This window comes from Loxodonta africana, chromosome 10, assembly GCF_030014295.1.
Source record: "Loxodonta africana isolate mLoxAfr1 chromosome 10, mLoxAfr1.hap2, whole genome shotgun sequence".
Taxonomy (NCBI): Eukaryota; Metazoa; Chordata; class Mammalia; order Proboscidea; family Elephantidae; genus Loxodonta; species Loxodonta africana.
In genome coordinates, this window is record NC_087351.1 from 22,932,746 (window position 1) to 22,959,959 (window position 27,214).

Below are 27,214 nucleotides of genomic sequence, written 5' to 3' on the forward strand. Positions count from 1 at the left end.
CAGTGGGTCTTCATTGAATTTGGTCTTTCTAAATGAACAAAATAGAATCTCGTGGATGAGAATTACAAGAGAGTTTTAAGAGGGTCATAGGTTTCTGTTCCTTTTACGCTTTTCCCAGGCAGAGTTTGGTTCTCTTTAGAGATGTATACCCTCACGTCTACCCTCACGTCACTTAGCAAACAGGATTGCTCAGAATGCGCATAGATTAAGTTGATGGGGTCAGAGCTCTACTTTCTCTCTGTAAAAAGCTATCACAATACCAGTGAGTCTGAGTGATTACTTGGCCTGTAAAAAAAAAAAAAATACCCAGTGCCTATTATGAATTAACTAATCTTAAAATCACTAGAGGACAATTTACCCCATAAGGTAAGAAAAGAGAGCAAACAGCAGAATATGTTGTAGCCTGGCAATTGGACTTTGAAAACCTCAGGGTTGTTGTTAGATGCTCACCAGTTGATTTTAATAAAGGTTCAGAATTCTTCTTTGAAGAGAATAGGTGATGTTTTTAAGGTCATTTGGGATGAATTAGGACCAGCCAGCCAGCCTGTGTTTTTCTTCTGTTTGTTGGTTTTTTTGTTTTGTTTTTCTTTTAACCTAATTTTTTTTTTCCACTTACAATGCAAAAGAGAAATAGATCTGCCAACAAGATGGAAAGTTGTCCCCTCTGTTGCTTTGAATGCTGTGAAATAGTGAAACACATAAGCTCCCTTGGCATGCTCCCTGGGAGCTCAATGCGCAGGGTAACCTTTACTGTGTTTTTCCCAGGGAGATTAACCAGTGTCCCAATCCCCTTTCCCTAGGTGTCCCTAAGCACCACGGAGGCTGCGCTTGCATTAAATAGGTATATATGCTCTGCGGTTCTCCCACTCCTCACAAGATGTGCCCCTCTATTCGCCGGGACGGAACACTGTACATCTTTGATTGATTCTACACTGCAAACAATATACAGGCTTTCCAAGGGACGTTCCCTCACCAAAGCACAGAGGGATACCATAGAAGAGTGTTTGCTTGCCATTTGCAAGTAAGTCCTCCCAGCCATGCTTCTGTCTATGCATTTAATTGTATAATCTAAAACCTGGTGAATCTAGCCTGAGGAATCTTCTAGAACTTTGCTGCACACCAGCCCGCCACCAAAATCTCCTCTTAGGATGTGTTGGGTCTCTATATTTTGCCACTGGCCTCTTCCTGGAGGTTCATCTCTCACTGTTGGAATGGGAGGAGGGAGGTCACAGGCTTACGCTGGTTTTAGCCCTTGAGGTTTGGTAGACCAGGAGATAAGAGTCTCTTTCGGGCCTTAAGTATTCCGATTAAGAGCCAATATTTTCGTTCCCAAGGGAGAGCCAGAGGCAGACTTTTTCATCTCTGATGTGAGAACCTCTTTACAGAGAGACCAGATCCTAAGAGCAGGAATCAAAGCATCCCACGTCCAGCCTTCCTATGGAAAGAAAGAACCCCAGTCACAGTGGGGAGTTAAAGACAATAGTTTCCATCACTGTAAATGGGGATCTGAGCCCACTGAGGGAAAACGGTAAAGTCATCCCAAGAGGATTGGGTCCTCAGGAAGTTAGGTCTGGCAGGGTCAAAGGAAGAAGGGACTTCTAATAGAAGGTCTCAGCACCATGGGTCAGGACCATGACCTGTCTTAAACCAGTGGTTTTCCACCTCAGCTGCATATTAGAATAACCTGGAGAGCTACAAAAATATCCCTGTGCCTAGGCTACACCCCAGACCAAAAAATAAAGTCTTTAGGGGTAAGACTCAGGACTCAGTTGTTTTTTGAAACTCCCCAGGTGATTCTAATGTGCAACTAAGGTTGAGAAGCACTGCTTTAGACTGTCCTAGATAGAGGATCCACAGGCTTCCCCCTAGGGCCCAGCTGGGTTTGAACCTCATTCTTATCACATGAGTTGGGTTTCCTGATTCCATAAGAAATGATTACGCATCGAGGGGCTGGGGCTACTTAGAGGAAGGCAGCTCATCACACCTTTTCGAACATCAAGCTTAAAGATAATCTCACACTTATACTTCAAATATAGCATTGGTGGTACATTTTAAATGCTTTATTAAAATTGATTTGTATCCACATTTTTATTTCTAAGGCCTACAGGCTTCAACTCCTTTAGGGGACAGGCTGTGTCCAAAGAAAGAAAATTTCATTGCAAAATACTATTTGGGGGTCAGAGATAGAAAGTGGAGGGTAGGAGAGGTTCCCAGGCCCTGGGCCCCAAAAGGTGCTCCTCCCTGAGATGCCCTGCCAAAATCAAATCCTATACTTTGACACTAATTCATCTGTTCCAAGATTATTATAATAAATGGCAGAGAATTGAGCTAATTAGAATGTTTTTGGTCTCGGAAGAGAGTCAAAGGTTGGTAACAGGTGGAATAACTAGTAAACACTGTATGCACCAACTTACAGTAAGAAAAGAAGGCATGGCCGTGCCTACCTTGCTTATCGGGTAATCTGTCCCTGTTTGGTAAACACACTTACAGTCTGCTAGGAATTAATAGGGCACCTGGGGTTTCCTCTCTGCCATGGTGAAAGGAAGAATAATGGCTCCACTACTTGTTTATATGGGCCTCTATTTTCCTTCTCAGTGGTGGCAAAGGGAAAAAATAATGAGTTTGCACAAAAAGAAATCCTTTGTATCAGAATTGATTCTGTAATTGGCTAATCACTGTGTCAATAGCATCTGTAGATCTTGTTCTACCTTTTGTTAGATCTGGATTCAGAATGTGTCTAAGGAATCAATCAGTGAGCCCTGTTTTCCAGTATAAGCTATTTCCTAGAAATGAAGCCAACTTGGTGAGATCGATGTTAGTGCCAAGATTCTTAAAGACATCAGGCCATGGGAAAATTTGAATTTTACATCAAGCCAAGATATAGCGTATAGCTATATTACTGTAATTTTGGGGAGCTTCTACCACTCCTCCTCTTGGAAATATGAGCTGTAAATACAGCACACAAACTCACACTTAGCTAGATTTTTTATTGTTTATTGTTGATAAATTAGAAATTAATAGAGTTAGGGGTTCATTTTACTCCTTGATTTTATCCACATTTATCAGTCTGGGTGATACAGTTAATTAGCTGAACGATGCTGGAAAAATCAAGTAAGTTTACATTCAGAGACAAGGCTATTTACTTGCTGTATGTTTTGACCAACACTTTTCATCTCAGGGCTTTTTATCACAAGGCCAATGTGTGAAAAACAAAAAATGAAAAGTTGTAAAATAGACTAGTTTTATTTTTTATCTCCGTTCGACTCCCTCCAAGGCCTTCTCCCCAGCATTGCAACATTTAAGCCACGTTTATTAGATTTGCCTCCATGGCTCCTCAGGTATCTATGGAAGGAATTCAGGGGCTTTATGACGTAAACTTATATGCCAAATTGCATATATGTGTGTGCACTTTTCTGTGGAGAGTCCGTAAGTTCCACTAGATTGTTTAAAGTTTTGGGAACCTAAAATTTAAAACCAAAAAAAGACTAAATCAGTGTTATTTAGATCTCCTCTATCTCAAAATTTACTTGCCAAGGATTGCACTAAATTCTAAGGCGCTGAACTTAACCCAAAGAAATCGTTCCAGTAGTGGGAATTTCATGGACCAGATCGTAACCCAGAATGCCTTAAAATTCCCTTCAGATCACACCATTAGATGGCCTCACAGTCCACCTGTGCTTTCTCCCTTTGGAGAGTTCAAGGGGAACTGGTCCTTCTTTACATTCTTTGGACAAAATCAGGGACAATATTTTGAGTGTGCATAATAAAGCACGAACATTTTATCACATGGTGATTAGAATTTAACCTTAGATATCTCAATCATCAGCACAACTCCTCTTTCTGTACTTTATACTCAATTTTTAAAGTGTTTTACCAGCAGTTATGATTTATCCAAGACCTGGTATTTTAGGAGCTACATGTTTTGAGGCTTAGCTCTAATATATAGTTATGGTTGAGTCTCTCTCTCTCTCTCTCTCTTTCAGTCACTCTCTTTCTTTTACAATTTTTTTTTTTTCCTTATTCCATCCTGCAGTCACTTGAGGCCTTCCATGTTACAACAGCTTCTGCGACGTCTTGTTTTTGATGTGCCACTCCTTAACGAATACTGCAAAATGCCCCTCAAGGTAAACATCTCTATTGATACAGAAACACAGTCCAGGCCACAGGAAACATGCCTTGTAAAACATAATGTCTTCACAATTGGGGAGTAAAATACACATTTAAATGGGTTTTATTCTTTTAAGTTAATAGTTAGCAGTATACCAAAACCAACCCACTGCCATCAAGTCGGTTCCGACTCACAGAGACCCAATAGGACAGAGTATAACTGCCCCATAGGGTTTCTAAGTAAAGACTGGTGGATTTGAACTGCTGACCTTTTGGTTAGCAGGCAAGCTCTTAACCACTGCACCACCAGGGCTCCAGCTAGCAAGACACAGCCCACAAAATCAAACCCATTTATGAATGTCCAGTTAGGAAAGAGAAGATTTGCTAGATCCATTAACTGGTCCTATTTTCTTTAACTGTGTTCCACTGACCACTTGTTATTTCACAGAGGTTAGGAAGGGGACTTGGATATTGAGTTCTCCTGCCCTAATTAGGTTTTTCAGAGTATTTGCAATTTCAAAAAGCTTTGAAGGCCCTGTGGTTTTTTCATGTAAGTACAGAAACTAAAATGTCCCTTTTCTATTCCATACTGTTTTGTGCATTTTTGGTAAAAGGTACTCTTTTTTGTGTGTTTGTTTTCTACTTTTTTTTTTTTTTTTTAATGAAAAGGTGAAGCCACAGAGCCCTTTGTTGGCTCATTCCCGATTTTCTCATAAATAATAAATATTTCATCAGTGAAACTGGAAGCATCTGGGCTTGGCTGGGAGCGCACCAGGATCAGCGGCTGCCCAGCAGGTCAATATTCTTCATTTTCTGCCTCTGAGGCACCTGCCATGTTAGCATATGCAAAATTATCAGCAGTGCCAGCCACACCTGAAAATTCTGTCTAGTGATTTTAACAGAGCTTTTCCTTCTTCTCATAAATAGTCCAAACAAGGATTTTAAGAGCATTTTACTAGGATAACCAGAATTTCCAAAGGCCTTTAGTTCAATCCCCAGTCTCTATGCCAAGCAGAAAACAGCTTGCTTATTTTCAATGATTCCAAAGCCCCCTCTCCCCCCTCCCCACCCCGCCCGGGGTCATTCTCTCTAACCCTAACAGTCCCTGTTTTTAATCTCAAAAAGTGTGTCTTGCACAGTTTTACCTTGGCATTGCTTTCTGTGCAGGCCTTTGCTGTCAGCTGAATGCTGGCTGCCAAAGAGGCATCATTGATACAACTCAATCAGCTCACTTTTACCTGTTAGATGAGGGGGATTTTTCCAAAAGGCTGTGGATACCACCTGCTTGGCTAAGAAAATTAGCAGTGTGTTTCTGCCCTCTGGTGGCCAGATATGGAACTGCTATAACATCCCTGGGCCATTAGACCGCTCAACTGAGAGGAAGACAGCTGAGAGCAGTAATCACCGTAGAGAAAAATCTTCAGACCCACAGCTTGCTTTCCATCATCCCTTCCCCGTTATCAACAACCAGAACCAACCCATTGCTGTCCAGTCAATTCTGACTCATGGCAACCTTGTAGGACCAAGTAGAACTGCCCATAGAGTTTCCCAGGCTATAATTTTTTACGGAAGCAGACTGCCACATCTTTCTCCTGTGGAGCAGCTGGTGGATTCAAACTGCCCATCTTCTGGTTCACAGCTGAGTGCTTTATCCGGTGCGCCACCAGAAAGACCAAAACCTTAACCCGTTGCTGTGGAGTTGATTCTGACTCATAGCAACCCTATAGGACAGAGCGGAACTGCTGCACAGGGTTTCCAAGGGGCCCCTAGTGGATTCGAACTGCCGACCTTTTGGTTAGCAGCCGAACTCTTAACCACTAAAGCCACCTGAGTTTCTGTGCCACCAGACAGAGCTCCTTCCCCTATCAACAGCACCCGGAATGACAAGCAGGTACCTCAGAAGAAATGCTTCCCACCCCTGACTGCCTCTAACAGCACACAGTGATTATGTTCAGGGGTGGCATTTCTTCATCTCAAGTGAAGAACACTCCCCTCCACGTTCCCGGAGCTATTTGAGGCACATGAGGAGACACAAGAATTAATCAGGCTGACTCAGCCCAGGTTGGAGCTCCTTTGGCTCAAACACAGAACACTGCCCAGTGGCATTTGAGGGCCTCTTTGTAGACAACACAATTCTTTCAAATGATGGTCTCATTCTCATGATCTCTGCTTACTATTTTATTCTCCTCTGCATGTCTTTGATGCCTGTGGACTTTCTCCACCCACCCCACTGGTGCCATCCTCTTCTCAACTTCCCAGCTTCTGACGAATCACTATGAACAGTGCTGGAAGTATTATTGCCTGCCTTCAGGGTGGGGGAGCTACGGTCTTGCCGTGGAGGAAGAACTGCACCTAACAGAGAAGCTTTTCTGGGGGATTTTTGATTCCCTCTCCCATAAGGTAATTAATGACAGAGTTTCCTGAGCAAAGAGGGAGGACCTCTGAGACCTGAGCACCTATAAATAATACATAGTGAACACTAACTCTGCCTTTACCCTATGGTAATTGTACCAAGTACTTTACAAACAGATTACATTAATCCTTCCCCCAACTCTCTGAAATAGGAACTATCATAATCCTTTTACAGGTGAGGAAAAGTTTCAGAGCAGTGGAATAACTTGCCAAATTCACTAAGCTAATAAATGGGAGAGCTATACAAGAGTAAATTACAAAAACATTGTCTGGTTTCAGTCTTGATAACTTGCCTGCTTCCCGCCATTCCTTTCTCCCTGACTTGGTATGGCACCTGTTACCAAAAACCAAACCAAACCCATTACCATTGAGTCAATTCCAACCCATAGCAACCCTATAGGACAGAGTAGAACTGCCCCCATACAGTTTCCAAGGAGCAGCTGGCCAATTTGAACTGTTGTCGTTTTGGTTAGCAGCCAAGCTCTTAACCATTGCCCCACCAGGGCTCCAGTTAGCTGGGCTTTATTGGGCTCAAGCCAAGAAGAAAATGTCCAGGTGTATGCTTGGATGTTGAAATGTGAGATGTCCACAGGCTTTGAAGCTGTTCTGGCAGAGATTCTTCACAGCCACTCATGTGCTATGGAAGAGGCTGTGAGAACTCAGGACTTCTAACTCCCAAGCCTTACTAAACAGTCTCATTAAAATGCAGTCTGATTTAAATATAGCCCCAGCTTTCAGACTTTGGTCCACATCTTTTAACCCGCTTTATTTAGATTTGTGAGATTACCAGCATTAAAGGTAGAAAATGAGTAGGCTTGGCTTTTCTTAGAGAAGTCTGAAGCATGTGTGTAGCTTGTCCACCTGTACTTTTCTTTACCATTGAATTCTTTTGGTCTAATGTAAGTGGATCAAAAGCTTCTCCTAACCCCATGTTTAAAAAAAAAAAAAATGCCATCCAGTCAATTCTAACTCATAGCAACCCTATAGGACAGAATAGAACTCCCCCATAGGGTTCCCAGGGAGCAGCTGGTAGATTCAAAGTTCCAACCCTTTGGTTAACAGCTGTAGCTCTTAGCCACTGAGCCATCAGGGCTCCAACCCCATGTTACCCATTGCCATCGAGTCAATTCCAACTCATAGTGACCCTATAGGACAGAGTAGAGCTGCCCCATAGAGTTTCCAAGGAGTGCCTAGTGGATTTGAACTGCCCACCTTTTGGTTAGCAGGCATAGCTCTTAACCGCTATGCCACCAGGGTTTCCAACCCCTTGTTAGTTGACTGAAATTCATTCCTGGCTGGATTCAAGAAGGAATATGTGTGACCCATATTAGCTGCTGTGGAGGTTGACAAAGCTTCTGACCTTCTCGGTTGTAGACTGGGTCAGTTTCTGTAACTACCTATGGCAGACATGTTTATAGACTTTTCTGGTCTGGTAAGAACCACTTAAATTCTTTGGTATTCTTGAAATTAATTCGTTGAGTGATATTAATTTTAACCTTGATTTAAGGCTTTTCAGCTTAAACTAAACAGGGACCTGAAGGCTTTATAGATGGTCATTTCATCCTCCAGTTATACCTTAATTTCTACTGGAAAGTATTAAAGCGGTTACATCGTGTCTTGTTGTGGTTAACACGAACAAATGCATGCATTTGATTTTTGTTTTCAGCTAATTTTTAATGGTTCTGCATGGTGACTGTGGTTGTGGTTTGCCTGTTAACATGGTCTTTGTTTTTCCCCACAGAAGTATGACCCAGATCTTTTCCGAATGGCTCTGCCTTGTCTCAGCGCTATAGCCGGGGCCTTGCCACCAGATTACTTAGATACCAGAATCACAGCCACGTTGGAGAAACAGGTTTCAGTGGACGCAGAGGGGAATTTTGACCCAAAACCTATCAACACCATGAAGTGAGTCCAGGATCATCTCTCCATTGGTCCTATATGTTACCCAGTGACCAATCTTTCTCTTTCAGGGGGTTACAAAGACTTTAAGCTCTGCCTCCTTTCCTCCAGCCAACACTTTCATCATTGTCCTTGACACTACAAAGGACATCAGACACTGGGTCTTGACTCCAATTTTTGAAGGTTAATCCATCTCTATCTGATTACATACTGCACTATTATGTGCTAGGATTTTTTTTTTTTTTTTTGAGGATGGGGTTGGTTTGTTTTCCATACGAGATGGATGCTCTTCACAGAATAAACGTCGCCAGAGGCATTGAGAAAACCACCCTGACAAATGATGTAATTAATTTATTAATGAGTTTTTGACAAAAACTTCACTCTTTGTGAATTAGGCCTGTACAGCTCTAATAGCATCGTACATCAAAACAGCTCCATAAATAACTCTCAGCTGCACTCCAGCAAGACCTTGGGGTGTGATGCAGAGCAGCTGAGGCCTGTATTTGAGAGGCTGGACCTGCTCCTTGCCATGCCAAGGAATGCTGGAACTTTGGAGGAACCCTACAATAAGGCCTTTCCAATTCTCCCCTTGATTCTCCCGCATTCCTCACTGGTGCTGATTAAGCGATACCAGTTGCCATTGAGTCGATTCCAATTCATGACAGCACCGTGTGTATCAGAGTAGAACGGTGATCCGTAGGGTTTTCAATGACTAATATTTCAGAACTAGACCTCTGGACCTTTCTTCCAGGGTGCCTCTGGGTGGACTCAAACCTCCAACCTTTCAGTTAGCAGCTGAACACATTAACTGCTTGTATCATCCAAGGGACTGTTGATGAAGCCATGGAGGTGTGTTTATCCTTTGGGCAGAATATAGCTCAATTTTGGCTTGTGACAGTTGTGCCCCAGTTAAAAATATGCATTAGGGAGCATAAGTCTTGTGTTTCCAGGTGCATTTATAACAAAGAGCTCCAAAACTGCTTTAGAATGAGCGGGGAAAGTAAGATTGATTCTGTCTGAGCCCCTTGGACTTGTGTGGTGTGGCAGTGACTTTCAAATGGCATACCACAGCACAAAGGCATAGCCTGAGCCTTTCCCAGGGGTCTACCAGCTTTGATAATGTATAAAACCCGTCTTTGGGATAATTAAGTACACATTCCATCAAACAGAGTCTTGAGCTGTGTGGATGCTGGGAAATGTAATTCAACTTGGAATTGGTTGAATTGGAAGAGGTGAGGAGCTGGTCTAACAGCAAGCTAGGGCCAAAGAGTTGGCAGGTATCAACTGGAGAACTTTGCCCTATGAGAATCTAAGTGTGCTGAAGGATGGCAAGGTAAATGGGGTAATAACTTGGATGCTTTTATGAACATTATGAGACAGTTGTACTCTAGTGGCAATTGTATGTGGATGATGAGTGGGTCCGTGTTATACTGAGAGTTCTAATTTCTTCAAGTATACCTCTGACACCAGTTTGGTGCTTTGAGTAATATATGAGTATTGGGGACTAACCCCAGTTAACTTGAAACCCGTTACCATCAAGTTGATTTTGACTCACAGCAACCCCATAGGACAGAGCAGAACTGCCCCGTAAGATTTCCAAGGAGCGGTTGGTGAATTCGAACTGCAGACCTTTTGGTTAGCAGCCATAGCTCTTAACCACTGTGCCACCAGGGCTCCAACTCTGACTAACTTAAGCAGAAAAGGACCTTATTGGAAAGATCTGGGGTTGTTAGCAAAATCCAGTAAAAGACTGACTAACCAGGTCTCAGCAACGGCAGGAACCAGGGAGGACTGGTGACAAGGGAAAGGGACCAAATGGACATTCTTCTGGCATCCCCATTGGATGAATCACCTTGACAAGTTTTCTGTACTTGTCTCACCCCAGTCATGGTTTCAATTCCACAGAGAGAGAGTCTGATTTGCCCAGTCACATGCCCAGCCCTTAGTGACAGTTCATGTAGGACTATATCCAATGCGGGAAGACTCGTTCCCTAAAGAAAAATAAAGAGGTGCTATAAAGGACAAGAGCTGCTGGGCAAACAGAAACAGAACGGGTGTCTACTCTACTTCCAAAAACTCTAGTAATTATACATGAGCCACAGAACCCCAAGATAGATAACCACTGTTTTGTAATGTTTGATCCCCTAGCTGCCCATTTCTATCATTCCTAGATTGGAGCCACAGGGTGACAGACAGTTTCTTTGGATGAAGAGATTTTTTTCATGTGTTTGACCTGGACCGATCTGGCCCAGGAGCCAAAGTAGTTCTCCAGGAGCCAAGAGAAAGCAGAACAGCTGGAGGGCAGCAGCCTATGTGGCAGGAAGTTTCTGTGGAGATGTCCTTTGATTTGGCCTGGGTGTGTGTGACCTGCCCTAGCTATCCCACTCTGTTTGCTCAGGAATGTCACTATGTCTAGAGTCCGGAATGACTTCAGGATTAGCTGGGTGACCAGTTTCAACTTCTGTCAGCTGATTGTTGATCCTGGCCATCTTCTGCCCTGTCTGGCTGAAGTGCTGGGATGGTTGTAATATTTTTCTCCTGCTTTTCACAGTTTTTCCTTGCCTGAAAAGTTGGAATACGTTGTCACCAAGTATGCTGAGCATTCACATGATAAATGGGCCTGTGACAAGGTAGGGATTATCATCCAACTGACAATTGTCAGGGGTGAGGGAAAACAGCCAAAGAACATTAAAGGGAAATCTGCCTGATTTGTCTAAGTGACAGACTGGCCATTGCAAAAGCATTCATTATTTCTGAGAAGCAATTTCCCAGGGCTGGTGGAGGTCAGTGAAACAGGTAGTTGCAGCTGCTGGTGTGGCTTTTCGTACCTCTCAAGAAAATGACCCATTCTAGAAGTGGCAATGTCTTTCTTAACATTTTACCTCCTGGAGCTTGTGGCCAAGCACGTGCTTGGAAAAGTTTGAAATAAATGCTTAATGAGTGGGCTTTTATTTCATTTATTTATGACTATAACATTGGAAAGGGGGCAATAAAATGGAAACCCTCACACTTGCATTTTGCTAGGAAACTGAATTTTGTTCTAGGGAAGACACACGACCGTCTTCCTGTGGCAGACAGCAGTAGAACTTCCAGACACTCCCTTATTCATAAGCCTGTCCATCTGGTGTTTAAAATTCCTCACCACACGAGGTCAGGCTGCTTAATAAGTTTAATTGCTCTGTCAGCCCTTTAATACTGGCAGGCAAAGTGGGAGGACGGAGCCAAAGACACCCAGGGTTCCTATAGGCAGCCAGTTAAGGATGGGGCCATTGCTCAGTGCAGCTTACAGCCTTTAGCAGCAGACTGATGCCTAGAGCAAGGCCACAGAAAACCACCTCCATTCAGTGTGCCCTCAGATGGAGGATGCCTTTAACCCCCAGGTCAGTGTCTGTATTGACCTGGGCTCCACTCCAATTCTTTCATGAGTCCCTAGTCGTCTCTGATGATAACAAGAATTCTTGTAACTGTAGAATAGGCTAATGCCTTGTGATCCTAGAGCAGAGATTGGCAAAACTTTTTCTGTAAAGAGTTAGATAGTAAACATCGTAGGCTTCATGGACCATACGATCTCTGTTGCAACTACTCATCTCTGCTGTTGTAGCATGAAAGCAGCCCTAGACAATACTTAAACAAATGAGCATGTCTATATCCCAATAAAACTTTATTTACAAACACACATGGCTGGCTGGATTCGGCCCATGAGCCATAGTTTGCTGACCCTTGCTCTGGAGCATCTGTGCTTTCGAAGAACTTTTCACATATGACCATTTGGCCAGCCTTTGAGTTAGAGACACCTCCATAAATACATACTAACGAGTTAGTGACACCCTCGTAAATGCGTACTGATATCTAATTCATCACTAACCCGTGTGGATTTTACCTCTTAAGTCTTTCTTGAATTAGTATAGTTCTCTCAATCCTGATGGAATGGCTTTAGTCCAATCTACCATCCAAACTGCCGTCATCTCTTGCCTAGAGTATGGTGATAATCTCCTAACGGGTCTCCCGTATTCATTTTTTTTTTTTTCCAATCCGTTCACATTGCACACAAGTAATAGCTTCAAAATGCAAATTGTGTCATATTTTACCACTGTTACTCCTGGGTAGCCCCTTCCCCTTGTTAAAAATCTCTTAATGGCTTCTAACTATTCTTAATATAAAGGCCAAAAACCTTAATATGGCCTGATAACACTTCGATCATGTGACCTCTGCTACCATCTCTAGCTTCATGTCTCTTCATCCTCTATCCTCCAGTCACGTTCCCTTCTTAATGACCCTCTTTCTTATACTACAAGTGCCTGAAATGTTCCTCAGGCTGAACCAGGCACCTGTCTCCACTCTCACACATGCATACCCCATTTACCTGCTCATCCTTCAGATATCAACCCAAGTGTGAACTCTCTAGGATGCATCTTTCCCACATTTCTGAGATACAGGCTCTCTTACTACCTTGTTCTCTTCTTTTGTCATATTTTTGTAACAGCTTTATATATTTATAACAGTGTTAAGTTATACATTTACTAGTGGTGTTATTTGGTTAATATCCCCCTTTGCTGCTAAACTGTAAGCTTAATGAAAGCAAGGATATATATTGGCTCACCATTGCTGGGTGGGCACTGATTAGCTAACCAGAAAAAGAGTGTTTTCTCTGCCCTCAAGAACCACATAGTCTTGCAGAAGAAATAGATTAAACCAGCCTCATGGTACAGGTTGTTAAGTCCTTGATGCATGTGAGCACAGGGTCAGTGCTGTGGCTCCAGGAAGGCTTTGCAGAGCTGACGACATCTACATCATGTGCTAAAGGACGGGTAGGTGTTAATTGGGCACAGGGACGCAAGTGTATTGCAGACCATGAGAACAGCATATGCAGACCCAGAGAAACAAGACAGCTTGGCAGGTTTAGGCAACCGTAGTTCAGTGTGGCTGGGTCATAGAATAGGCTAGGGTGGAAGAGTAACCGATGAGTCTGGAGAGGTAAACAAGAGTTTCTCTACAGCTTTAGAGGCTGTGTGAAAGAGTCTGGATGTTACCATGATGGCAGCTGGGAGTCTGAAAATTGTAAAGCACCCTGATCAGGGTCATTTTATAAATATCGTCTGACAGATGCATGGGACATGGAGTCCATGGAGAGGTGGCTAGACTGGAGGTAGGGAGACCCATTAGAAAGCTATTGAAATAATGTAGTTGAGAGCTGATGGTGCCCTGAGCTAAAATACTGGCAGAGAAGCAAGAGAGTCAAGCAAATGAGTAAGTCTGGGAGGTTGAACAAATGTGAAAGGGTGCAGAGGAGAAGTGGTGTCAAGGAAGACTCCCATGTTTCTGGCTTGGAAAGTGAGTGCAAGCTGGTGCCACTCGCTCAAGATACAGGGAATACAAGAGGAAAAGCTATTTGGAGGAGGAAAAGGCCAGGTTCTGTTTTGGATGTGTTGGGAAGTGCCTATGGAACATCCAAGCAGATAGGTTTGGAAGTTAGGAAAGAGATCTGGGCTGGAAATAATGGCTTGAGATCAACCCACTTATCAGTGGTATCTGAAACCATGGGACTAGGTTAGATCACCCAGGGAGATTGTATCTCTTGAGAGGAGACAAACTTGGGAAACGCATGCATTTAACAAGTGGGCAGAAGCAGAGACTGAGAAATAGCAGCCCAGAGTCATTGGGCTGCAGCGTTATTGAAGCAGGGACTTTTACTTACCTCTGTACCCACAATGCCTAGAACAGAGTCAGGCCCTTACACACTGTGGCAGGCACTCAATCAATATTTGTTGAATAACTTTTGAACTTCTTAGACCTCTGTAGATGGCTACAGTTTTGCTCAGAGTTGGCAGGCAAGGGGTCTAAAACAAATCAGCCACTTCATGCAGTAGACATTGAATCCAGCCCACGCATACCTTTTAGCCCTGACTTCTGTTCTTGCCTGTGAACATGACATACCGACCCGAGACATATTGTTCTGTGAGTCTTTTTGAAACATTCTTCTGACGTAAGTGGGCCTGAAACACAAGCGAGTAAGTGGAAAGGACAACAGCAAAAGCAAGAAGGAATAAAGGAGCAGAGTTCAAGATTCAGGGGGCAGAGAGCCTGACAGCTTTAAAGGATCAATTAGACATTTTCAAGGGAATTTTCCGAGCTCCGTCACTGTCTATTATTCCATTTGTTCAGTGAAAATAGAAGGATTGGGGTCATATAGCGGGGCTCCTTTAGTGCCAAGGTATTCGAACTGAGAATGTTTCTACAGAGTCAGAATGGATGGAAATATGGTATTTCCTTGGATGAAAATGTGAAGACCCACCCACTGATAAGGCCTTTCAGGACATTAACGGAGAAGGTAAGGAATGGGCCCCTGGTAGTACTCTGTATGTCTGTGATGATTTTCCTTCCTTGGGAATTGTATCAAAGGGTGAGAGGGGTTGAAAGCACATTCAGAATTCTCAAAGACTTTCCAGGACTCAGTAAACTATTCAGGAACTTGCCAGTTTCTAAGAGCCCAGCCTCATGTTATGTTCTTTGGCTCTGAGAGCCCATTGGAGAAAGAAGTAGTGTTGAGCACCTAGAGGCTTGGCCACAATGCATTTTCAGTTCTTTTGCAGCTAAACTAGGAAGACATTAATGGTGGGGACAACATTGCTGGGGAAAAAAATTAGATTAAAAATTATTTCCAAGGGCATGGAAGACAAAAGGAGTAGAGAAAAAAATTCTCAAGTAAATATGGACAGGTCTCTTATTTTGATATATTTTATTAAGAAATTTGGGTGAACTCTACTCTGAACTATCTTATGTAACCTAGCAAGAGTTCTTTCTAGGCTTTAGCCCTAGTGCCATACTTAAAGGATGGTGTGTGTACCTCAGTGTACATTTTGATCATCTGTAAAATTGTATATAGCTCAAAAGCATGCTCTAAATCTTAAAAAAATCTTATTTCTCAAGCTCAAGTGGGAACGTTTTGCAGAGACAATTTGACAATCTTAAACAGCTACTGGAACACAAGGGGTCACTCTCCTGTTCCTGCTTCTCTTTTTTCACCAAATGTGGATAATGTCATTTAGTCTGGTGCATTCATGGTAAGATGTCTTACACTTAAAAACATCAGAGAGACTGATGACATGTGTCAGGTGAGATGCTGAAAGGGTGAGTGAAAGGAGGCTGGAACCAGCCAGCACCCTGTCCACAGTGGGAGCTGAGGACAGCTTCCACAGGGATCCTGGCCAGGCAGAAGGCCAGATTCTGCTCTGCAAAGCTCTTCTGCTCAAATTTTCTTCCAGGAGAAGGAAATTTATCGCTGGCCTGCCAGAGAGTCCCTAAAAACCATGCTGGCTGTGGGCTGGACTGTGGAGAGGACCAAAGAGGGAGAAGCCTTGGTTCAACAGCGGGAAAATGAGAAGCTTCGAAGTATGTCCCAGGCCAGCCAGGTACAGCAGCCATCCCAGAGGTTCTCGGCTAATAGAACTCATGGAGAATTTGGGAAAACCATCTCTGGCGTATTTCAAGTGGGGACCAGCTAAAACTAGCCCTGGGGGTCATTTGGGGACAGCACACATCTTTGACAGCTGAAGTTGGGGATGCTGATAAGGATAAGGAAAATAATGGCAAGGCCAGTGATTCTCCCTTTGCTTCCTTAGGGCAATAGCTACAGCCCTGCACCCCTCGACCTCTCAAACGTTGTCCTCTCCAGAGAACTCCAGGTCAGTGTCGATACTTCCAGAGTGTTCTCAGAACAGCATAACCTGCTTTCTTAAGACCGTCAAGTGTAGGACATGCTACTCTTCTAAGAGTTAAAGAAAAAAGAATTAAAAAGAAAGTGAATATCCAGAACATATCACCACTAAAATATCAAAGTCAAAGAGGGCCACGTTGTACAGAAGCCACAGGGAAAGTCTTAGTAGATTTTACTAACCATCCAAGGATGTAAGGCATTGTACTTCTTCCCAGGACGCCACAACAGGTGGTGACACAGTAAAAGGAAGAGCGGCAAATTATACTGTAGGAAAGCCCCAAAACAACATTAGTAGAAGAGCCAGGAGAAAATCTGTGAAACTTAACCCCTGCGTGGAAGAGCTTGCTTGGTCCCTGTAAGCCCCTCCAACCATAACAGCAGCCCATAATGGAATCACTGAAGTTTCCCATGATGGTACCAACTAGCCATCATTGCAGGATATAGGGATGCACAACCAAGAAGATAAAATTAAAAGCCCTAAACTGCCTCTGGAGTCCTGGTGGCGCAGTGGTTAACAACTCAGCTACTAACCAAATGGTTGGCAGTTCAAATCTACCAACTGCCCTTTGGAAGCCCTGAGGGGCAGTTCTACTCTGTCCTGTAGGGTCACTATGAGTCGGAATTGACTCAAAGGCAGCAGGTTTGGTTCTGGTTTTGTTTAAACTGCCTCCAGAGGGCATTAGGGGTTCAGTGGTAGAATCCTTACCTTCCATGTGGGAGACCTGGATTTGATTCCCAGTCAATACACCTCAGCCGTAGCCACCACCCATCTGTCAGTGAAAGCTTATGCGTTGCTATGATGCTCAACATGTTTCAGGGGAGCTTCCAGACTAAAACAGACTGGGAAGAAAGTCCTAGTGATCTACTTCTGAGAAATTAGCGTATAAAAGCCCTATAGTTAACAATAGTTCCATCCCATCATGCATTGGTTTGTTGTAAGTCCAGGCGTAATTTGACAGCAGCTAACAATAACAAACTTCTTCCTGCCATTCCCCCCCCAACCCACACACATTGGTGGTCATCGCCTGCCCTGGCCTGGGGCAGTTACTCCTCTGAAAGGTCATCAGACCAGACCCCTGGATGTTAGAGAACATTTCTTTCCAAAGTACATCCTTCACTGCAACTCACTGTTTGAGGGGCCTGGTAAGGATGAATTGTTTGAGAAATCCTTTCCCAACAGTTTTCTTCAAGATGTGGTTATTCCTAGTTTGTTAAGCTAAAGGCTTCCAGGGGCACCAGATTTTTCTTCTCTCTAGCCATTGACCATCCCTCCCCACGGCACTCCTGACTTCCTGTATCAGGTTAGGAGTGTGGGCTATAGTGACAATCCCAGGCTCTTCCCAGACTCAAGATACTGAACTCCTATGACAAATGAAGTGCTGCCAGAGGCAGTTTAAAATGAATGTGTGTTTCTCAGAAATGCATCAAACTGCCAGGATAATAAGTTATAAGGGAAGGACAGAATTAGAATTTGTTTTCTATGTGTACGAGAAGATATAAAACTAATGAGGTGCATAAGCACCAGCTAATTAATGATAGGAGACACTTAGCAACTGCTGTTAGCATTTGGCGATGCTCTGTTCCCCAGGCTGCCTGAAATAGCCTGGTAGATAGAAACCCATTTTTCTTGCTTGCTCTCTGATTCTGGTCTCCTACGCATGGCACAGGGAATGGTGGAGGTCGTGGCTGAGAACTATCACAATATCTGGGCCAAGAAGAAGAAACTGGAGCTGGAGAGCAAAGGTAAGCCTGGTTCGCGGCATCCCCTACTGGGCAGCGGGTATATTTCCCCAGAAATGCGAAGCAAGAGCCAACTGTGTCACTGTCTCTCACCTTCCTGAACTCAGGTGGCGGCAGTCACCCTCTTTTGGTACCATATGACACTTTGACCGCCAAGGAGAAGTTCAGGGACCGAGAGAAGGCACAGGACCTGTTTAAATTCCTCCAAGTGAATGGCATTATAGTTTCTAGGTAAGTCATCTTCCACATGATTTTGGAGGGGCAGGGGCAGGAGGGTGTGGGGGTGGTCTCTCCTTCTCCATGTATTTAATCACAAGCCTACAAAACCAATCAGAGTAAGGCTAGTGGTTAAGTCTTACAAGTGAGACAATTCTTTATTTGGGAACATGAAGCCCTCTTTTCTGTAATAAACAGGATTTGTAGATATCAATTTTTAAAAGTCAGTTGCAGCATAATAAATTATATACACACCTTAAATGTTTAATTTTAACCTAAACATATAAACATGCATTTGTTCACGGTGTCTTTTCTTTTGGTATGGTTCCTTTGATTGGCATTATAAACCACATCTATGATGCATCTTCAAAGCTTTGGGAATTTGAGCTCTTTCAAGAGCAGTGAGAATTTGAGGTACACATAAAACGATGTAAGTGCCAAAAAACCAAAAAACCCGTTGCCTTCAAGTCAATTCTGACTCTGCCCCATACGGTTTCCAAGGAGCGCCTGGTGGATTTGAACTGCTGACCTTTTAGTTAACAGCTGTCGCTCTTAACCACTACACCACCAGGGTTTCCAATGTAAGTGCAGCAGTGTGTGTGTATGTGTGTATGATGCTATCGTATGTATATATATATTTAGATTTTTAAACAATCTCTTCCCCTGTTTTTTTTTACATTTGCCTCACCCACACCTAATTCAAAAACTGACAACTAGCACTTTCAGGTCTTCACAAAACATGCAACTTAGTTTTCATAGAATCAACAGTTTTTTCACACTCTTATTTTGTTTTTTTATGTGACATTTAACTAAATTACATAATAACAATAGCAAGCATGACTGCCATAAACAGTCTTTGAAGAAAGGGAACTGATTCTTGTGAAGGGACAGCTTAGCTGGAGAGAGCAGAAGGCCCAGGGGCCATAGGAGGGCCAGCAGCTCCAATCACTGTGTTTACAGAGGAAATGGAGAGAATCCTTGATTCAGCAAGTGGGTACACAGAGGGTTGTAAACCACAACAGTTTGACTTGCATGGAAGAGATGGTGCAATTTACCTAGAGAAGTTTTCAACTAGTCCTTGGGAACAGCCACACCGCTGTCTTGGGTTATTTGAAAGCCTGGAGAATACATAAGAACCACTGATATCTATCATCTCTTTGCATGTTTCCATGGGGTTCACTGCCCAAGGTTCAGGAGGAATTAGTCCATCAGGTCCCCTGTATGGTGGTATGGACATATATCATTTCCGGAAATAGAAGTTATTTTTCCCTCCTATTACCCCCTCCCCCGTCCACTTTCTGATTGTCAGAACTGTCTAGATGAATGTTTTTTAGGAGGAACGTCTGGGCTGCCTAATTCTTAAAGGCGGAACCTGTTTTCTGTGCTGTCGGATGTCAGTGGTAGACTACGCTACACAGGATCCTGCTTGCCCAGGCCTTTGTAGAAGGAAGAGCAAGCTGGTATTCCCATCCTGATAACCGCCATTCCTCCTTAAAGAAATGTTTGCTGAAGAAGCTGCTGTTTCTGCTTTTAGTTTTCTACAGAATTTCTTACCACTGAATGACCAAAAAAAAAAAAAACCTATACAAATATTTCCATTTTAGCTCATATGAAAAAAATAACGAAACTAATTCACCGTATTGTTGAGCAGGAAAGGTCAGACAGCAGGAGGCTGTCTCCAGAGGAGCACTCATGAAAGACTCCCATAGTCATTTTAATCCTATTGTTAACACCAAGGTGAATGCCTAGTGTGATTTGCCGATAAGTCACTTGCTCATAGAAATGAAAAATTCCTCTTTACTATGACCAAAAAGGAAATGGGGGATAAAAACAAAGATAATTTAATTCAGCAGACATATCCTGAGTATGTATTTACATTGCATCCCACCCTGTGGTGGGCACTTGAATATACAGATGAAGACCCCAAGATTACTGCCATCAAGGAGAATGCTTAGTTTTCCTTGTCCCACCTCAGACCTGCTCCATCCTCAGCTTCCCCATCACTTGGTGATCACCCATTCTTCTAGTGGTTCAGACAAAAAATTTGATTCTTCTCTTTTTCTTAAAACCCACAGCTAATCCTTCAGGAAATCCTGACACACCCAGAATCTAACCACTACTCACTCCCTCACGTTCTCACCCTCACTACTGGAACAGCCTCCCACTGGGCTCCTTGCTGCTACCCTTGCCCTCCACAATCTATTTGAAATGTAGCAACCAGAGTGAACCTGTTATAATGAAAGTCATAAGTCACTCCTCTCTTCAGAACTTCCAATAGCTTGGCATCTCATTCAAAGGAAAAGCAAAATCCTGAGAATAGCCCACACCCCTCTGACCTCTTGCTGACTTCCGTTCCATCCACGTTGGCATCTTTGCTGTATTTCTTCAACTCAGCATGCATACTTCTGCCTCAGGACCTTTGCACGCCTGATCCTTGGGCCTGAAAAGCTCTTTCCCAGATGTCCGTATGGCTCACCCCCTCAATTCCTTTAAGCCTTTACTCCAATGTCATCGTGCCAATGAGATCACGACTATTTAACACTGCAGTCTGTTTGCCCCACCCTCAGCACTTCCAGACCCTTCCATCCAGCTTTAATTTTCCTTTTTCCCCCCCTTCTTCCCAAAACTTATCAACTTCCAGCATTCCATATAGTTTAGATGTTTATTTTATTTATGGTTTATGCCTGTTTACAGCTAACATGTAAGTTCCATGAGGGCAAGGATGCTTGTTTTCTTCTCTGATTTATCCCCAGCTCAGTATTTGTTGAATGAATGGTAAATATCTTCCTGAAAATCCTTTCTGGAAATTATTGTAACCCAGGTGCTGCATGCTCAGAGAGGCAGGTCCCAGTGGGAAAATCAGTCAAATGATGAGTCATCTCACTAAGCCAGAATAACCATTGACATTTGGAGAATAAAGTCAACACAAGACGGATCGATAATGCACACAGTTATCTCTGCTACTTCCTGGGCTTTCCCCATTTCTGACCTAGGGGTATGAAGGATATGGAGCTGGATGCCTCATCCATGGAAAAGAGGTTTGCCCATAAATTTTTGAAGAAGATCCTGAAATATGTTGATTCTGCTCAAGAGTTTATTGCCCATTTGGGTAAGTACCACTGTGACACATTGCCAACAGAAAGTGGTGTTCCTTTATTTAGTACCTAAATAATCATTTCATATTGTAGCTGTTCATGATTCATGAAGACAGCTGATTGTGGGGAAGAACAGTGGCTGTGATTGTTCCCCTCACGTAAAAAGTCAGTTTAGTCCTTGGCTTCCCTACCGAGTTTGAACCTTGTGACATATTTCAAACAACTCATCTTACTTTAACTTTCTCATTGTTTTGCTTTGTGACTGTGGGCATATGACTCAACCTCTCTGAAGCTAGCTTTCTCATTAATAAAACAGAGAAAAGAGCAGTGAAACAGCTTGGAGAATTGACACAAGGAATAACTAACCAGCACAACTGTAAAGCAGTCAGTAATATATGAGCTATTTTATCATATCAAATACCCTTTAATGGCCTTCAACAAAAAAGCTGCTGTGTTTCTAAAAAGCTGTGACTTCTTTTTAACTCTAACTTTGTGTTAACTGTCTTCATAGAAGCCATTGTCAGCAGTGGGAAAACTGAAAAGTCTCCTCATGATCAGGAGATCAAATTCTTTGCCAAAGTAAGTGACTCTTATCCAAATTACTTTCTTTTCACGATCTGTACTATTTAGGGAACAAGGTAAGCTGTTCCAACAAAGAAATCCAATAGCTCCAATGAGACAGACATGTTTTTCTCCCTCATGTAACAGTCCCAAGGTAAGTGGGCCATCTGAGGCAGTGGGAGGTCTGCTGTGCTCCATGCCGTCGTGCAGGAACACTGGTTCTTCCTCTGTCTTTTGTTGTGCCACCATCAGTGTGGTTCAAGCAGGCTTATCCATCCCACTGTCTAGAACTTAGTCATTTTAGCCTCACCTAGCTGCAAGGGAGTCCCCGAGTGGCACAGTTAAGCACTCAACTACTAACCAAAAGGTTGGAGATTAGAATCCACCCAGAGCCACCCCAGAAGAAAGGCCTAGCGATCTGCTTCTGAAAGGTCACAACCTTGAAAACCTCATGGGGCACAGTCCTACTGTGACACACCTGGGGTAGCCATGAGTCAGAATTGACTCGATAGCAACTGGTTTGGTGTTTTTTTTAGCTACAAGGGAGACTGGGTAATGCATTCTCTAGCTGGGCAGCCCTGTGCTCAGCTAAAACATGGGGGTTTCTATTGCTAAAAGGAAGAATGGGAAAATGAATTTGGGTGCCAGTGAGCAGTCAGTGCCGCACAATCCTACTCAGAGGACTAAAAGAACGTAAGCCCCAAGGCCATCTTTCTATGTGTGGTAGCCTAGTTCTGAGAAGAGAGGCAGTATGCTTGAGCCTAGTGGTACTAAGTCATGCCTCAGGTGTGCCTGCTGGATGCCATGCCTAAAGTCAGGTGTCCCATCAGACTCCCCTGCAGGTGCTGACTCAGAGCCACACGCACGTTTCTTCGGGCCCTGAATTGGCAGCCCTCTCCTTTCACGTATCCCCAAAGCCTCTGATTTGAGGCCAAAAAGAGGAAAGTATAATGGAAACCTGGTCCCACAAGGTAGAGCTTCCTAGAAATGCCAGGACCAGTATTCCAAGGCTATTTGCTCACTGAGAATGAACTTCTTAAAAGGAAGGGCTTTGGCTACCTCCCTAGAAGTTAATTAATGGTGGATTTTCTAGGTTCTCCTCCCGCTGGTTGACCAGTACTTCACCAATCATCGCCTCTATTTCCTGTCATCCCCTCTAAAGCCCCTTAGCAGCAGTGGGTATGCATCTCATAAGGAGAAAGAAATGGTGGCCAGGTGAGTCTTCAAAATACAGAGAAGATTATAGTGCTAATGTGACTTATTTAAAACCCTAGGCTTCTGCAGGCTAAATGGTGAGTCTTTTGGAGCCTGGTGATTAATGGTTCAGAGGTTTTGGTTATTGTCTTGGTTATTGAAAGAAATTATATTCATATTTATCTGTGTACTATTTTGGCAGCTAAGAGAAGTGCACTGTTTGGAAGTGTTCATAGGCGAATTTTTTTATATACCCAGGTCAACCTCCATCCTGAAAAAAAAATTTAGAAAAAGGAGAAAGCTTGAGAAAAGAGAACACAGAACATTGAGAAGAAACAGTTTGACACGTTTTGTGATCCCACTCTTATCAGGCTTTTCAAATTTAAAAAAAAGGACCAGATCTTAAACAGTTCTTGTGTGGATGATCTGAGATTTGAAATCTAGAGTAACCTAATTTAAATTCCTAATAGGGAAAATGTTTTTCATTAAAAGGGCCAGCTTCCCTGCTCATTCCACTAGGCCTAACATGCGGATACCTCTACAGAGACTAGGAGGGGATGTTTAATGATTGTGCTAAGGATGGGTTCCATTCTGGCTCAGATTCTCTCTATATTTTTGATTTATGAAAGACGAGGAATGGGTTAGATTTCTAAACAGCAAAGAAATCTAAAAGCTCTACAAAGAGCAATCCAATAACTCTTCCCCTAGTATGCACCGAGGATGAACAGCGTGTATTACCCTTTATAAGGGCCCAGCCATTAAGTATCACTATTGTTTGTGGGAGAATTCAACTTTAGGATTTACCTAACATTTGTTAAACGCAGAGCTTGGCTAAGCACTGGCATATGCAAGAGTTTACTACCCATTGGTGTAAGTATTCTTGTAAACATCACAACATTTTAAAATTCTAATATCTGCCTGTGTATTATGATCTCCATTTTACAGATGAGGAAACTGAGGTTTAGTCAGGTTCCCAAAGTGACCAGTTTTCAGTGGTGACAAATACTGGCGTCAAAGCCCAGCTCTCTCTCACTGCATTGAGTGCCATTTCTTCTGTACCATCATCCCTTAATCGCCTCTCTTAAGAAGGCAGACTCCTGTGCTACAAAAATGAGGTAGACTTGGAGTCAGTTACTGAAGAGTTCCTAAATATATTTAGGATGCATCAGTGTATTTTGAGGGAAGCTGGCAAAATCAGGAGCAAAGTGAGATATTCAGATAATCCAACAGAGGGCAGGTGTGTCTGTTTTCTTCATTTGTTTTTCTTAGATTATTAATTCATGGAAATGTAACATTTGTTCAGCCAGACACCATTTGTCATGGCTGGAACACCACCTAGAGTTGATCAGCCTTGCAAATAGCTTCCAAATCCATCAGTGTGCACGGACGCCCTCCCCGAGAAGCAGTCCTGTTTGCATTGACTGTGCTCACATTTCCAGAGCCATCTTGTTTGCCTCCTTCACCCGCTTCTGCATCTGATGTCATTCTCCAGTGGTTCCCAGACTCTCACACCTGGGGTCCCTTTAAATTCTGAGATGGGCCAGGGCCACCTGGGGACTCTGGCCCCTCATAACTCTGGGCTACAGATAGTGCTTCTACTTAAATCGTGGGCTCCATAGGGAATGAGAAGGGACCTTTGGAAATTTCAGGCCCTGACCTTGGGGTATCTGACAAGGCATTTCTGACACCAAGAGAAGCCTAGTTAGCACTAGGATCTAACAACGCAACCATCTGCTTTAGCTGGAAACACACTATTTTGCATTTATACAGAGTATGTGTCTACTTTGAAGATTTTCACCAAAAATATCCGAGTTCACCCTGCCCCTAATTCTGAAAACTATGGCAATTATCATGAAGGTGGCACAGGACCAGCCAGTGTTTCATTGTCATACATAAGGTTGCCATGAGTCAGAGACAACCCAATGGCAGCTAACAACAACAAGTCTGAAAACTAAGGAAAAGGGTTACATGATTACTATCTATTTACAGATGAGAACACCAGCACACAGAGAGGTTAAGTGGCTTCACAGCCCAACTAATTCTAGGCAGAGCCACAGAATCCACATTCATCCATGTTATTCCCCTCCCCTAACTCCATGAATTTCATCAAGCACATGTCTCTGGGGAAAAAAAAGAATACTACGAGAAGAGAAAAATAGAAGCAGTCCATATTGAATTTCACAGTAGTCTAGCTGACTGCCAAATTTCTGTTAACTTATTCTGAGTTCTCCTAGGGTCTAGGCCAGGGGGTTCCAACTTATTTTCACTGCAAAAACAAATGACTATCCATGGGACACTTTGGCTGTGATCTTCCAGTAGAGAGCCCAGAAATAGTCAGGGCATTAATTGAAAACCATTTGAGGTGAGCAAGTTTCTATCTTCACCAGCACTGAGATATATTTTCCATTTGAGCCATCTTCTAAAAGACATCTTCCCTGTGAGGGGCAAGAAGCCCCATGATGAGTTATCAGGGAGAGATTGGGAATGACGTCAGCTCAGTCTAGCCTTGGAATCCCGTGGCCTGTGACAGGTGGTTTTATTCTGCTGTTCCTCTTTCCGTTCCAACAGGAAGGACTGCTTCCTGAAGGGATTGCAAAGCCTTTTATCAAGCTGTGCCAACGTCAGATAATGTCAAAGTTCTGAAGAATCTCCTCCAAAGAGTGTCAGGAACGTAGGTCAGATGGTGGCCGTAGTCCTCCTTGATAAGGTCCATCATCAGAAAGTTCAGAAGCATCTATGGGGCTCCATTCTAACTGCACAAGGCCCTCTCTGAGGCACTGTGGAAAGTAAAACTGTGAGGCACAGCTAGACCTTCAAGGAGCTCCACGATAGAAAATATGGGTGAAAGCATGGTGAAGGGTCAAAACACACAAAAGCACACCAGATGGGCTCTCCTAGTTTCCAAGGAGACAGCTAGGACAGCAGCTCAGTCAGGTTCATAGAGTAATGGAAGATGACAAAGAAAAACACTCTCTTGAAACTTCTTTTGTTTAACGCAATCTTCCCTGTACCTCAGCCACTTCCATTCTTCCAATCCCAACGTCTTGCCCACCTCCCAGCTGAAATCCCACAACCCCAGTGAAGGCTACAGAATGGTTTGCAGTTTATTGCAACAATGGAAAAATCATGCTTCCTTCCAGAATCCTCATATATTCCTGAATGTTATACAAATCAACATTTCAACATATAGTATTCTATAGCAAGGCATGGTTTGCATCCAGGTCACTACAAAATACTGTGATTGACTCATAAGGATTGTTTTCCGTAAGGTTGGAGCTGCCTGTAAAGCACCTTTCGTGATTCTCTAGTAAGACAGCATGAACTATATAAACATTTTCCTGAGTGTGGTCTTAGAGGCTTCATTGAAACAGACATGGTACATTTTCTTATGGTGGTGTGACTCTGTGCTCTTTGTTTGACTGGTGGGGGAGAGGGTTATTGCTTTTTAATCCTTGAATCTCTGTAGCTTTCTGACTTGCATTCTTTTCTACTTCAGCCTATTCTGCAAACTTGCTGCTCTAGTTAGACATAGGATTTCCCTCTTTGGTAAGTGAAAAGCATTGCCAAAGGTTGCACTCCTCCCTGTAATTATCCTGAACTTATATTTTGCGTTTATTTGTGGCTCCCTCAGACAACCTGAGCCTTGAAACTAAGGTGTCACCTAAATTTACCATAGCAAATTGGTCTGAAGTATGATAAACGACCTCTCTCCCTCTTTAACAGCTCAGATTTTCCACACCAATGAATGTTTTAAGCTCTGCATCTAACATCCATCATAAAGCGGAGGCTGTGTCAGGCTGGAGATAAATGCATTGTCCCTGAACACAGGCTTGGCAGTCTGGGTGTTGGTAGTTAATTATGCTGGGCTGTGGTTTGTGCATATTAAAAAGATTGTATTTAGAAGACAGGTTGGATGCTTTGGGTAGTCACAGGTGATACTTTCAATTCTAGGGAGCGATTCTACTACCATGGTGAGCTGTCTTCACATCTTAGCTCAGACACTTGACACAAGGTAAGTCTGCTCAGTTTTTTTCCAAAAGTTTCTCCAAACTCCCTCTCTGACCCTCTCATCTCACTGATTATTGTACGGAGGAGAAGACATGGCCCTGCTCTGCAGGAGCTGGGAAAAGCAAAGTTGACAGGGAGGAGATCAATCTTCCGCTGGGAGTTAGCACTTACTGTTTCTCAGTTGACATGATGGAGAGCTACTGTCACAGCATATACTGAACGCTAAAAGCTGAGCATTTGATCACTTCTTGTCTTCTTACTGAGAAGT

The 27,214-nt window shown here is 43.2% G+C and overlaps 1 protein-coding gene across 1 annotated transcript in view; it reads left to right on the forward strand.

The window, feature by feature from the left end:
• RYR3 (ryanodine receptor 3) overlaps nucleotides 1-27,214 on the forward strand; it is a 446,068-nt gene that overhangs the window by 321,932 nt on the left and 96,922 nt on the right. The window contains exons 50-64 of the mRNA XM_064291963.1: nucleotides 801-1,021; nucleotides 4,034-4,124; nucleotides 6,367-6,507; nucleotides 8,261-8,424; nucleotides 10,970-11,048; nucleotides 14,657-14,746; nucleotides 15,681-15,827; nucleotides 16,038-16,100; nucleotides 17,800-17,875; nucleotides 17,980-18,103; nucleotides 21,082-21,197; nucleotides 21,695-21,762; nucleotides 22,838-22,959; nucleotides 26,435-26,484; nucleotides 26,890-26,950. Of these exons, the coding sequence (XP_064148033.1) occupies nucleotides 801-1,021; nucleotides 4,034-4,124; nucleotides 6,367-6,507; nucleotides 8,261-8,424; nucleotides 10,970-11,048; nucleotides 14,657-14,746; nucleotides 15,681-15,827; nucleotides 16,038-16,100; nucleotides 17,800-17,875; nucleotides 17,980-18,103; nucleotides 21,082-21,197; nucleotides 21,695-21,762; nucleotides 22,838-22,959; nucleotides 26,435-26,484; nucleotides 26,890-26,950 (1,613 nt within the window). The remainder of the gene's footprint in view (nucleotides 1-800; nucleotides 1,022-4,033; nucleotides 4,125-6,366; nucleotides 6,508-8,260; nucleotides 8,425-10,969; nucleotides 11,049-14,656; nucleotides 14,747-15,680; nucleotides 15,828-16,037; nucleotides 16,101-17,799; nucleotides 17,876-17,979; nucleotides 18,104-21,081; nucleotides 21,198-21,694; nucleotides 21,763-22,837; nucleotides 22,960-26,434; nucleotides 26,485-26,889; nucleotides 26,951-27,214) is intronic.